General features: G+C 41.2%; 1 protein-coding gene and 1 pseudogene across 1 annotated transcript; both read right to left on the reverse strand.

Annotated features, from left to right (window-relative positions):
* Positions 1–790: 790 nt before the first annotated feature.
* LOC146399472 (patched domain-containing protein 3 pseudogene) lies at positions 791–2,689 on the reverse strand (annotated as a pseudogene).
* PTCHD3 (patched domain containing 3) lies at positions 2,580–11,968 on the reverse strand. Its single transcript, XM_084979574.1, is given in 7 exon segments — positions 2,580–2,744; positions 10,807–11,019; positions 11,021–11,109; positions 11,112–11,166; positions 11,168–11,306; positions 11,308–11,662; positions 11,881–11,968. Coding segments are annotated over 7 exon segments (969 nt in total). The 3' UTR covers positions 2,580–2,714.
* Positions 11,969–13,060: the final 1,092 nt, after the last annotated feature.

A 13,060-nucleotide genomic window follows, 5' to 3' on the forward strand; every position in this document is an offset into this window, starting at 1 on the left:
TAATGATAATGGGACAAAAATGTAATGGGAAGAAAATGAACCTCTATCCATATTTCCCAACAAACACAAGTATATGAATCATAGCCCTAAATGTAAAATAAAACTACTAGCTTTGAGAAGAAAAACATAGATGCATTTTTTATAATCTTGGATTAGGCTAGGATTTCTTAGAGGACACAGAAAACACTAACTTAAAAAAAATGATAAATTGGGTTCCAAAACTTTAAAAACTTCAGGTAATTAAAATACACCATTAAGAAAATACATAAACTCCTGGAAGTTCCTGTCGTGACTCAGTGGTTAACGAATTCGACTAGGAACAGTGAGGTTGTGAGTTTGGTCCCTGGCCTCGCTCAGTGGGTTAAGGATCCAGCGTTGCCATGAGCTGTGGTGTAGGTTGCAGACTCGGCTTGGATCCCGTGTTGCTGTGGTTCTGGCATAGGCTGACGGCTACATCTCCAATTAGACCCCTAGCCTAGGAACCTCCATATGCCGCGGGTGTGGCCCTAGAAAAAGGCAAAAAGACAAAACAAAAACAAAAAAAACATAAACTCCAGAATGGGAGAGTAAATAACCATCAATTGCACTTTTACCTAACAATGAATGTAGGAGGTACAATGAAAAGAATATTCCATTTATAGTACAATACATAAAATATTTGAATTTCAGGCAGAACTTCTAATGATGAAATAAAAGAAAAAATAACTGGAAAGTTATACCTAATAAAGATGACGACTTCCTAATTTAGTAGACATTTTAACGTTGAGATTAATTAATTTTTCTCGGAGTATTTTAAATAACATTTTATTTTATTTTTATTTTTTAAATAACATTTAAAAATGGAATTTCCAAGCCAAGGAAACAAGCCTTCATATTTAGCTTATTGACTCTTCTTCACAGTGCATTTTTATCAGGTTGGGTTAGGCAATCAGGAATTCCGTAATCAGTCTTGGATTTGTCAGTGGCTATTCACGCTCAAAAAAGGTTTAAAATACTGTAATAAAAATTAGGTCATGAGCAGCTCCAAATACCATAACAAGAAACAATCTTAAAAAAATGTTCTGAAGATGTATGATTTAGCTGCAGATAAGACACACACACCCCTATTATTGCTGAAACTGTACTTTGTAACATGGGGGAGCCTAGCAGATATAATGCCTCAATGGCTTTTTAGTTTACTGAGGGCTTTGAACTGGAAATAAATGCATAGAAAATGTGAGCAGAAAAATCAAAAGAAAACCCTATAAAAATAACAAGATTAATCATGGATATGGAATCAAGATTGACATTCTAGAATGTCATGAAACCCATTAACTTTACTTGAACAATCACAGAAGCAATAACAAGCCACCCACAAGGAAAACAGCGGATGAGGAATTAACAATAAGGAAACAACATGGCTGTTGATGCAACAATTACATTTTGAATATTGTTTTCTAATATTGCAGAATACTGATCAAAATGTATGAATGTGGCGTTCCCTTTGTGGCTCAAAGGTTAATGAACCCCACTAGTATCCATGAGGATGCGAGTTTGATCCCTGGCCTTGCTCAGTGGGTTAAGGATCCAGCGTTGCCACGAGCTGTGGTGTAGGTTGCAGACATAGCTCAGATCTGGCGTTGCTGTGGCTGTGGTGTAGGCCAGCAGTTACAGCTCCGATTCGACACCTAGCCTGGGAACTTCCATATGCCACAAATGTGGCCCTAAAAAGCAAAAGAAAAAAAGAAAAAAGAAAAAATATGAATGCATGGTTATACACCATTAGGGGAACATCACACTTTTTAGCTAAGTCTCAGAACTGGAGTAATATCAGCTTCTTATTGGTTGAAGAAGAAATGCCCATGGTCTGAATGAAGGCCTGGGAACAAATGATTTCATGTGACGATGAAATATTAATATCATATCCCAAAAGTGGAAAGTCTGTTGTAAAATTGGGACTATTACTTATAAAAATATCATTTACATTTTGATGGCAGCTTTCCATAAATCACACATATTCTCGTAAACAAAACTCTAAGATTTTTATCCATATAGTCATTGTTTTTGAAATCTGTGAGACATTCTTCCAATTTTTGCCTAGCATCTTTATCCCAGTGATCAAGAGCTTCACTAATGATAACCATAACCCTGGGACCATAACTTGAAAAATACTCTTCTTCGACATTAAAATATGCTGTGAGATAGGAGTGGTCACTTGCCAAATTTCGAAAGTCTAAGCCTTCCTGCACTTGGAAACACCCCTATATACAAAGTATGAGGCGCAGCGTGTACAGAAGCACTACAAAATCTTGGCCTCTGGTCTTGTGAGTAAAGGACCAAAATAGTCTCTAAAGAACAAATTCATTGGATGGATATCATCTGTATGTTTGTCTGGGAGAGAATTACATGGAAGACAGCAGGACTTTTTTAATGACAAACATTTTTGGTCGGGAGTTTCTGGCTTCTTCAACCAGCGCAGACAGATCGCTTCTCTTTTACCATCCAAGACCATAAATGCTCCAAAACAGGGGATGTTATAAAGATAACAAAGGAGCAGTGTTGTTCCTGTATAGATGCAGAAGTATTGTAAGTACCTGAAAGAGGTCATAATTCCTGTCTAGAAAGCCAGGACATTGGTGATGGTGGTGATTGTAATGGACCCTGCTGCTTTTGAAGAGACATTGGACATCCGCTCTTTTAAGTTATCCATGATGTTGGCCTCTGCCAGGCAGACATCATGATAAACATGTCATCAACCCCAACACCTGTTTAAAAAAAGAAACAGGAATCTTCATACATTAACAGCCATTAACAATTAAACAGATCAAACTATTTTCTTTGTCTGTCTCTTAAGGTCTTATCTTGCCTAGTATGTGTTTGGATACTACTTTCTCCAGTTGCCTCTGAATCCACAATACAATTTATCACTCCTTGCTCTGCAATAACTCTGTGCTTTGTACATTCTCCCGTTTTCAGATAGCACAGTATACCCTACTCTCAGTCTTCATTTAGGGTGTTTTATGAGACTGACAGCTGCCCCCTGCGCTAAGAGGGCTGCTCTTTAGGGTGTTTTATTTTGACTTTTTTTAGGGCCGCACCCGCAGCATATGGAGGTTCTCAGGCTAAGAGTCTAATAGAAGCTACAGCTGCCAGCCTACACCACAGCTCACAGCAATGCCGGATCCTTAAGCCACTGAGCGAGGCCAGGGATCGAACCTGCAACCTCATGGTTCCTAGTCGGATTCTTTCCACTGCGCCACAACAGGCACTCCCTCATTAAGGTGTTTTAATGATGAGTAAATGTATCTTTGATTCCATTCAAATACTTTATAGACCATTTTTCTCTCATAAGCCATTTTATTCTAATGAACTAACATTGAGCCAACATTCTGCTGCTCAAATTATGAGCTGGATTTATCTGTTCTCCAGGTAGCATCTAGCTATCAGTGTGGTATGATTTTATACACACCACATAGTTTATAGACACACACACAAACAAATTCATTCATTTTTAATATCTAGAATGCTGTCATTCAAACTTCACTTGACCACCTTAAGGCATAATCTCAATAAAATACAAGTACACTTGAGATCAGAAACATGTACCAAAGTAAATCTTAAGAATCCTTCGCATATTAAATGCCTGCTAAGGTTCTCAGTCTTTTCCACAATGATGTATGAGGATTGGTTTGGAATGAAGAGGACAGGAGAACATTTGAGGACTTTGAAATCATTGTTGAAGGCTAGAAGAGGACTATACAGAGAAGAAAGGGGTTAGAAAGGCCAGCACGAGCATGTTGCAGATAAATTTCATCTCCCTCAAGCTTTCTACAACTTTCACCCACGTACACCTCTGTTTCTGTGTGTATTGATCCAAAATCAGTACTTGGAAGTGAAATGTTGATTTTGATTTCAAGTGTGGAGGATCTCCTCCATGGGCGACAAGGGAAGAACTGGGAATTGCGCTTTGCCTCTAATTCAGATGTTCTCTGAGTATGATCAAGGCAGCAGGGTCTACGCTGACACAGGTTTATATCGTCTGTCAAAAACTGCATCCTGATGGTCCCACTGCTGCCAGCTTTGTGGATTCCAATTGTACTTAGCTGGACCAAAGGGAAGAATTGGAAATACTAAGAACCACAAGTGATGTGCTTGCTTCAGCAGCACATGTACTAAAAATTGAAACTAAGAACCATGAGTGAACCCATTGATATGTATTAGGTATTTAAAAAATTTTATTATTTATAGAACCTGGTTTAGAAAATGTCCTCACATATTTATTGCTTGAGTTGCTGAAATCACACCCCCCCACACTCAATCACACACCTACACTCATACTTCTGTGCACACACAGACAATACAAAGATGATGTATATACACTTTCGCTCCAGATATTCATGGCTGTGGGGAACCCTGGGTGATGAGTGTGAGTGTGCACCAGGAAGGGGCACCTTCAGTGCATGCTTCCTCCACTCTCCCCCCTGGAAACCAAATAGTATTTCTTCCAAGTTGCTTATTCACAAAATATAAATAGCTCTCTCTTCTTGTGCTTATGGTAAAATAAATTCTGGAAGTACAGGAAAATACAAAGGCAAAATTCAAACAAAAGTAATTCTCCCCTTCAGGGAAAATCCTTGCTAATATTTTATGTATATTCATCCAGAATTTGCTCTATACAAATATACACATATATGTGTACATCACTCTATTTTAAGCATCTTGTTTCATAACCAGCATTTTTCATTTAACGCTATATATCTACCACTTCATAAAGACTGCATAGCATTCCAAAACTTTAATAGGCTATGTTTGAATTGACCGATCCCATGTTGATGTGGGATTAAGTTGCTTTTGTTTGGTTCCTATTCAAAATCACACTGAAATGAACATACTTGTTCTGCTTTGTGAGCACTTGTCCAATAATTAGGACAAATTCTTAGAAATGGAGTTGGCAGGTCAAAGTTATTCCCTTTTAAATTTTTAAGTCTTTTGATTTGCTGTGAAATTGGATTTAAAAAGAGTACTGATTTACAATTTTCCCTCAACAGACTATGAGAGTGTTCATTTGCACACCACCTTTCCAAAACCTTCAATCTTATGAATATTCATTAATCTAATAAGAAAACAAGGTGTCTCACTTTTGGTTTAACTTTCATCCTGGATTAACTGAGAGGCCATATATATTTTTTCTTATATTTTCAGGGACTAGTATTTTGGAGTGTGTGTGTGTGTGTGTGTGTGTGTGTGTGTGTGTGTGTATGAACTGCCTATTTATGTCCCTGCTCCGTGTTTTTCCCTTTGGGGTACTAGATTTTTTTTTTTTTAACTCCAGAGACACATAATTCATTTGATTTTCTTCTTTTCTGATAGCCCATTTTGGATCTGTAGCGCCACCTAAATATAATTAGTATGCTTAATATAAGACAGTCCCTTTCCTTTATCTACCCCACACCCACCCACACACACAATGTGTAGCCCCACATTTTCACTCACCTAGAATAAGAAAGGGTGAATTTGCAACTATGGTCACAAAAGGAACCCCAACGTACAACATCAGGCCAAAGACACTCACCACTGCCAAGGTGGCAGAAATCACTCTGAAGGCTGCAACCCACATTTTCTTTCGTACACAGTCACACCTGCAAATGTGGAGGGAAAAATCATGGAACTTGTGGAGGTAGTTTCCACACTGAATTCCATCAATTCATAACATTCTTGGCTTGGACACCTACTCAGAGACCTCTCGGGCAATAATTCCATAGCTGTCTGCTGGAGAACTTTAATTTCTAGGCACTAGCCCAGACCAATTGGAAAAAAGAAAAAGAAAAAAACGGAACAGAAAAGTTGGAGATCTGTTCTTTTACCAGACCATACTGGTTGAGTCTTAGAGGCCAGCCAAGCCCTACTCCACCAACTGGCATTTCAGAACCAAAGATATACAAAAATACTGCAGATAGTTAATTCCACTCTGATCGTCAAAGGAGTGGGAATGGAATACAACAGCAGATGAAAGGCCAGCAGTCAGAAAGTACCCATATCCAGTTATCTTCTCACCTCCCCTTGATTCCAATTAGTCATAAACACAATCCTGTATAGCTCCTGTATTTCAAAACTGGTTCAACATGTACTGTGACAAAAAGTATGAAAGCCTCCCTCTAAAAGATTTTCAGGATTCTCCTGTACTGGATAACCAAACTCTAGAAAAGTGGCCACTAATTGCAAAAAAGAAAACACGATGTGACACATAGTGCATTTTGAATAACACCACCTATTCCTGATTCTTGGTTGGAGCAATAGGAATGGGAATATATATATCTACAACATTTTAAAGAATGGATTTAACACTTTATCTCCCTAACAACCACAACTTTATATTTTAAAATATTGACAATAACCTTAGGTTTTCTATTTTACTTATTTGCTAACTGCTTTAAAACAAATAACGGATGGCTGCCTTTAGAAAACTTTTAGCAGGAGGGAGAAATTAAGTTTGGTTTGAAGATTTGGAGATGAAAATGGAGCTGCTGATTCCAAAGTCATAAGAACGTAATTAGAGAAAGAACTTTTTCAGGCAAGACCATATGAAAAATAGCTAAACTTTCTTATTTCCAGATTTCGAAACTTATAACAAAGCTACATTAATTAAAAGAGTGTGCTACTAGGAGTTCCTGTTGTGGCTCAGGGGAAACGAATCTGACTAGTATCCATGAGGACGCAGCTTCAATCCCTGGCCTTGCCCAGTGGGTTAAGGATCTAGCATTGCCGTGAGCTGTGGTAGAGGTTGCAGACTTGGCCCAGATCTGGTGTTGCTATGACTGTGGCGTAGGCCAGTGGCTGCAGCTCCGATTTGACCCTGAGTCTAGGAACTTCCCATATGCCTCGAGTGCAGCCCTAAAAAGACAAACAAAACAAAACAAAACAAAAACAGTGTGGTACTAGTATATAGACAGACATATAGGACAATGGAATATAACTGAGTATCTAGAGATAAACACATACATCTACAGCCCACTGATTTTTGACAAGGATGCAAAGTCTAATCAACTGGAAAAGAACAGGTTCTTCAACAAATGATACTTGCACAAGAATGAAGTTGGATCCCTACTTCACATCATATATAATAATGAATTAAAAATTAATCAATCACCTAAATACAGAGCTGAAACCAGAAAACTTTTGAAGAAAACATAGGATAAGTGTGCATGACTTAGACTTGTCAAGGGATTCTTAGATTTAACACCAAAAACACAAGTAGCAAAATCAAAAATAGGTAAGTTGAATTAAAATTTTTAGGAGTTCCCTTGTGTCACAGTGGGTCACTGTAGCGGCTCAGGTCCCTGCTTTTGCACAAGTTCTATTGCTGGCCCAGGAATTTCCACATGTCATGGGCATGGCCAAAAATTTTTTAAATTTTTGTGCATTAAAGGACTTTAGCAAGAAAGTGAAGAGCTAATCTACAGAGTGGGAGAAAATATTGAAAATCATATATCCTAATAAGGACTTAATATCTAAAATATATAAAGTACACATCAAAAACAGGACTCAACAACAAAAGGACAAACAGCTTCATTAAAAATAGGCAAAGGGAATTCCTGTTGTGGCTCAGCAGAATAAGAACCTGACTAGTATCTGTCAAGGTGTGGGTTCAATCCCTGGCCTCACTCAATGGGTTAAGGATCTGGCATTGCTGCAAGCTGTGGTGTAAGTTGCAGATGCAACTTGGATCTGGTATTGCTGTGGCTGTGGTACAGCCAAGCAGCTGCAGCTCCAATTTGACCTCTAGCCTGGGAACTTCATATGCCACAGGTGTGGCCTTAAAAAGAAAAAAGAAAATGGGCAAAGGACTTGAACAGATATTTCTCCAAAGATGATATACAAATGACCGATAAGCACACAAAAAGATATTTAATATAATTAGTAATTAGGGAAATATAAATCGAAGCAACAATAAAATGTCACTTTGCACCTACTAGGATGGTTAGAATCACTAAAACAGAAAATAACAAGTGTTGTGAGTATGCTGAGAAACTGGAAAGCTTATACATTGCTGGTGGGTATAAAACAGTATAGTCTCTCTGGAAAATAATTTGATGTTTCTTCAAAAAGCTAACCAGAGGAATTCCCGCTGTGGTGCAGCAGGGTTAAGGATCTGGTGTTGTCCCTGTGTTGGCACGGATTCGATCCCCAGCCTGGTGCAGTGGGTTAAGGATCTGGAGTTGCAGCATCTGTGGCAAAGATCACAGCTGCAGCTTGGATTAAGTCCCTGGCCCAGGAACTTCCATATGCTGTGGGGGCAGCCAAAAAAAAGCTAACCAGAGAATTATCACACAACCCACTAGTCTACACCCAGGTAGGTACTTGAAAAGAATTGAAAACAGGGGCTCAAACAGAGATAGGTACACCAATGTTTCTTGCAGCATTATTCACTACAGTCAAAAGGTGAAGACATCCCAAGTGCCTGTCAACAGATAAGTGAATAAACAAAATGTATATACATAAAACTGGATATTATCCACCATGAAAAGGAACTCATGCTACGACATACATAAACCTTGAAACCATTATGCTAAGTGAAATAAGCTATTCACAAAAGGACAAATACTGTATGATTCCACTTAATATGAAATCTCTAGAATATGCAAATTCATGGAGACAGAAAGTAGATCAAAAGTTAACCAGGACCTGGGGAAGGCAGTAGGGATTTACTGCTTAATGGTTACAGAGTTTCTATTTGGGGTGATGGAAGATATTTAGAAGAAGATAGTTTTGGTGGTTGTACAACAGTGTGAATGTAGTTAATGCCACCTAATTGTACCCTTAAAAATGGTTTTTAAGCAGTTCCCGTTGTGGCTCAGTGGTAATGAATCGAAATAGTAACCATGAGGATGCAGGTTCAATCCTTGGCTGCTCAGTGGGGTTAAGGATCCTGCGTTGCCAGGAGCTGTGGTGTAGGTCATGGAGGAGGCTCAGATCCTGCGTTGCTATGGCTGTCACATAGGCCAGCAGCTGCAGCTCCAATTCAACCCCTAGCTTGGGAACACAGGTGCGGCCCTAACAATGCAAAAAATAAACAAAAATAAAACTTAAAAAATAGTGTTTAAAATGGCACATCACATGTTATAAATATTACATATACTGTGTATATAATCACAATAAAATACTTTTTAAAGTTGAGTTTAAAAAGTTAATGGAAGTGTTTTACTTGTAGGATGATATGACTGCAAACATTATGATTAGAAGGTATGCCAACTGAAACAAGGGGATCACTGTCATAGAAGTTGCCTCAGGAGTTCCCGTCGTGGCGCAGTGGTTAACGAATCCGACTAGGAACCATGAGGTTGCAGGTTCGATCCCTACCCTTGCTCAGTGGGTTAACGATCTGGCGTTGCCGTGAGCTGTGGTGTAGGTTGCAGACGCGGCTCAGATCCCGAGTTGCTGTGGCCTTGGCATAGGCTGGTGGCTACAGCTCTGACTAGACCCCTAGCCTGGGAACCTCCATATGCTGCGGGAGCGGCCCAAGAAATAGCAACAATGACAACAACAACAACAACAACAAAGACAAGAGACAAAAAAAAAAAAAAAAAATAGAAGTTGCCTCAAATTCCAGTTGTCTAAAAAGTGATGTAAAGTAGACCACCTGCCACAAAAACATACTCAAATAACTTAAAATTCCATTATTTGTGTGTGAGTTACAAACGATATTGAAACAGTACAGCTTACTGACTGAATGCTTAAAAAATCCAAACACATGGATAATGATTTTAGAATAAAGTAACAAAGATGTGTTCTTCCCAAAAAAATCTCTGTCATGCTTTCCAATGTTTCTTTCAAAAATCTAAAGTTTAAAACTCTTGAATACTATGAAATCAGAATCTGATGTAAAACTGTGAAATCACTACAGACATTCTGGCTTTTCCAGATTTTTATTAGGTTGTTTTCTTGTACTACTTTAATTGCACAAATATTTCAAAAAGGCCTTGCTAGTCAAAGGCTTTTTCCAGTAGGTGTCTCACTTTTACCAGTCTTATTCAGGGTATCAGTAGGTTTGCCATCCCAACAAGTAAGAAACAGCTAACATGTGCCTGGCTCTGTGCTCTTACTTTTGAAAAGCTCAGCTGCTTATCTTTCTCAAGGACACCTTGAACTTTTGCTTAAAGATGTGTTCTTTTTTATTCCAATGAACTCCAAACAAATTTTAGGGGGCTCCTGGAAACTAGTAAAGACTTTAACTCAAAGTAAGAATTTTAATGTAATTTGACCTGAAAACCAAACTAAACCTGAAGATCCATGTCTGTACTGAACAGACTTACCTTGAGGATGTAGGATTTGTGTTTTTTTTTCACCAGAACGGTACCAAGGATTTAAGATTTGGGGCAGCCTTCAGTGTGTTACTTTAGGAAAGTTGGATTAAGAACCAAATGCAGTAGAGAACTTCAAGAGTTTCAAGTCAAGGAGTTCCCGGGCGTGGCGCAGTTGTTAACGAATCCAACTAGGAACCATGAGGTTGAGGGTTCGATCCCTGGCCTTGCTCAGTGGGTTAAGGATCAGGCGTCGCCATGAGCTGTGCTGTAGGTGTCAGATGCGGCTTGGATCCCGCGTTGCTGTGGCTCTGGCTCTGGCGTACGCTGGCAGCTACAGCTCTGATTAGACCCCTAGCCTGGGAACCTCCATATGCGGCGGGAGCGGCCCAAGAAATGGCAAAAAAAGAAAAGAAAGAAAAAAAAAGAAAAAAGAAAAAGGAGTGCTATTGCTACGGTCCTCGGCACAAGTCTTAAACCATCCTTCCCACCTTTCCTGGCCTCCCTTGAAACCCCACCGGCCTGGTACCTGGATAGTCTCCAAAGCCAGACTCTTTTCCATGCTCTTAACTTGGTTCAGGAAATGGATCAGCCACGTCTTGCTAAGCTCGATGTCCTCTCCTCCCGTCTTCAGGCAGTACCGGAGCCGCATGGCTTTGGCCTCCAGGACTAACTGGCTTGGGCCCAAACTCTCACCTAAGAGGGTTCCTCCTAGGATGTTGGCCAGGTAGACCATACCACTTGGCTAGGCTGTAGATGGGGAGAGTGATGTTTCACAGGCTGAGGTCTCTGTTTGTTTTCCAGGCGAACAAGAGTGGGTTGGAGGGGACCCACAGCCGCGGTTCATGGAGCAGACCTCATTGTACTAGATCTAAGTTCCTTCCCCACCCCCACCCCCTGACGGACAAACCCCGCACCGCATCGTCCAATTTATTAATTTCAGACACGGCTTCTTATTCTAGCAGCGAGGCGGTGTTGGAGACCACTAGGACCCAATTGAACTCGGTGCTCTTCCTGGAGAAGAAGAAATGAGTCCTTGGCGGTGAAACGGCCGTGCACAAAGCGTCGCTCAGCCTTGGCCGGGCTCCCTATGTCTTCTTCTGCATCCTTGGGCAGGTAAATCAGGCCAGAGCCGACGAGGGCCGTCAAAACCGTGGGCAGCAGCAGGAAGACCCAGGGGCGCGAGCCCACCTCCCATTTCAGCGGCCGGAAGGCACGGGACAGGGGCGTCTCCAGGCAGTTGGCGTGGCGGCGGGGCTTCGCGAACACCAGGGGCTCTGGCAGAGACCGCGCCCAGCCGAACTCAGGTTCCGGTCCCTGACTGGACGCCCAGTGCTTCGGCGGCGGCGGTGGAGACCCAGGCTGCTCCGGCAGCTGCGAGCCCCCTCAGAGGCCGCCTCAGGCCCCGCCTCTGGTCCCGCCTCCGGCTCCCGCCGCTCAGATGCTGAGCCCGGCTCCTTCCCCGCCTCCCACCGGGGCTCCTCCTCCTCCTCCAGGGCAACCTTAGCGGAGCTAAGGCTGGTTTCTCGGCGTGAAAGGCTACTGTCTCAACCTTCTCAAGCTGGGTCGCAGGTCAGACAAGGAGCGCCCTTCTCCACCCCACCTAACCGCTTCCTGGAGGAAGTCTGCGGGAGTCCGTTTGAGCTCTGGCTGCTCGTTCCGGGATGCTGGGGCTTCGTTGGGAGGCGCATGGTAGCTTAACTAGCCCTAAATTTGTCCCTGGCGCCCATCCTCTCAGGAGTCAGTTAATACGAGGAACCCTTCCTAAAGGCGAGTGATTTGGCTTGTTCACAGGCGCGTGCACAAAGACACAGACACACAGCACAGATAGTACATGTGCTCTTAGTGGCAGCCTTTACCTTTTGGGGGGAGGGGGTGTGGATCATCCAGAAGCATGGTTCTCAGGGTAAGGCTTTGGTGAATCCGGTACACCTAATTTAGTTGTTTTTATTTTTTAGCTACAGACGTAACATTCTCCTTGTAAAAATTAGAAGTAAATGCATAGAGTGAAAAGTGAAGGGAAAAAAAAACCCAACACTAAACTCAACCCTAAAACGTCCTTCTCTCCCATTCCTCTTAATGCAAGGGTTTAGAAGTGGGTATTTATCCTTACAGTTTTCTTTGCATTTGCAGGCATATCAAAATAGATGTAAATATATACTTTTCATTAATATTGCACTGTATATGCAAATCACCAAATTTGTCAAAGTTTCTTAGCCTGGGAGTGTGTGTAGCTTTATCTTAACACTTTTCAACTGCTCTATACTTTTCCAGTCTATAAGTGAGACATTACTTAGCCATAACCTAATTTCATAACAACCTGAGGATTATTTAGAGTGTTTTGCGATATCAACAATGCTAAGTGAATGAATGTTTTTTATTCAGAGTACAAGAATTATATTTGTGAGAATTTTTTTTGTCTTTTTGTCCTTTTTTAGGGCCGCACCTGCGGCATATGGAGGTTCCCAGGCTAGAGGTCGAATCAGAGCTACAGCTGCCTTCCTACGCCAGAGCAACAGCAATGCCCGATCTGAGCCACGTCCTCGACCTACACCACAGCTCATGGCAACGCCGGATCCTGAACCCACTGAGTGAAGCCAGGGATCGAACCTGCAACCTCATGGTTCCTAGTCGGATTCGTTTCTGCTGTATCACTACTGGAACTCTGAGATTTTTTTTTTTTTTTTAAGGGGGGATTTACTGGGCCAAAACATATCCCATTTTAAATGTCAAAGTTCTTGATAAAATTCATAGAAGTTCTATCAGTTTACATCCTCATAAGC

Source organism: Sus scrofa, chromosome 10, assembly GCF_054392235.1.
Source record: "Sus scrofa isolate SSC_HxYL_T2T_F1_AM1 chromosome 10, Sscrofa_HxYL_maternal_Yorkshire_Landrace_v2.0, whole genome shotgun sequence".
NCBI lineage: Eukaryota > Metazoa > Chordata > Mammalia > Artiodactyla > Suidae > Sus > Sus scrofa.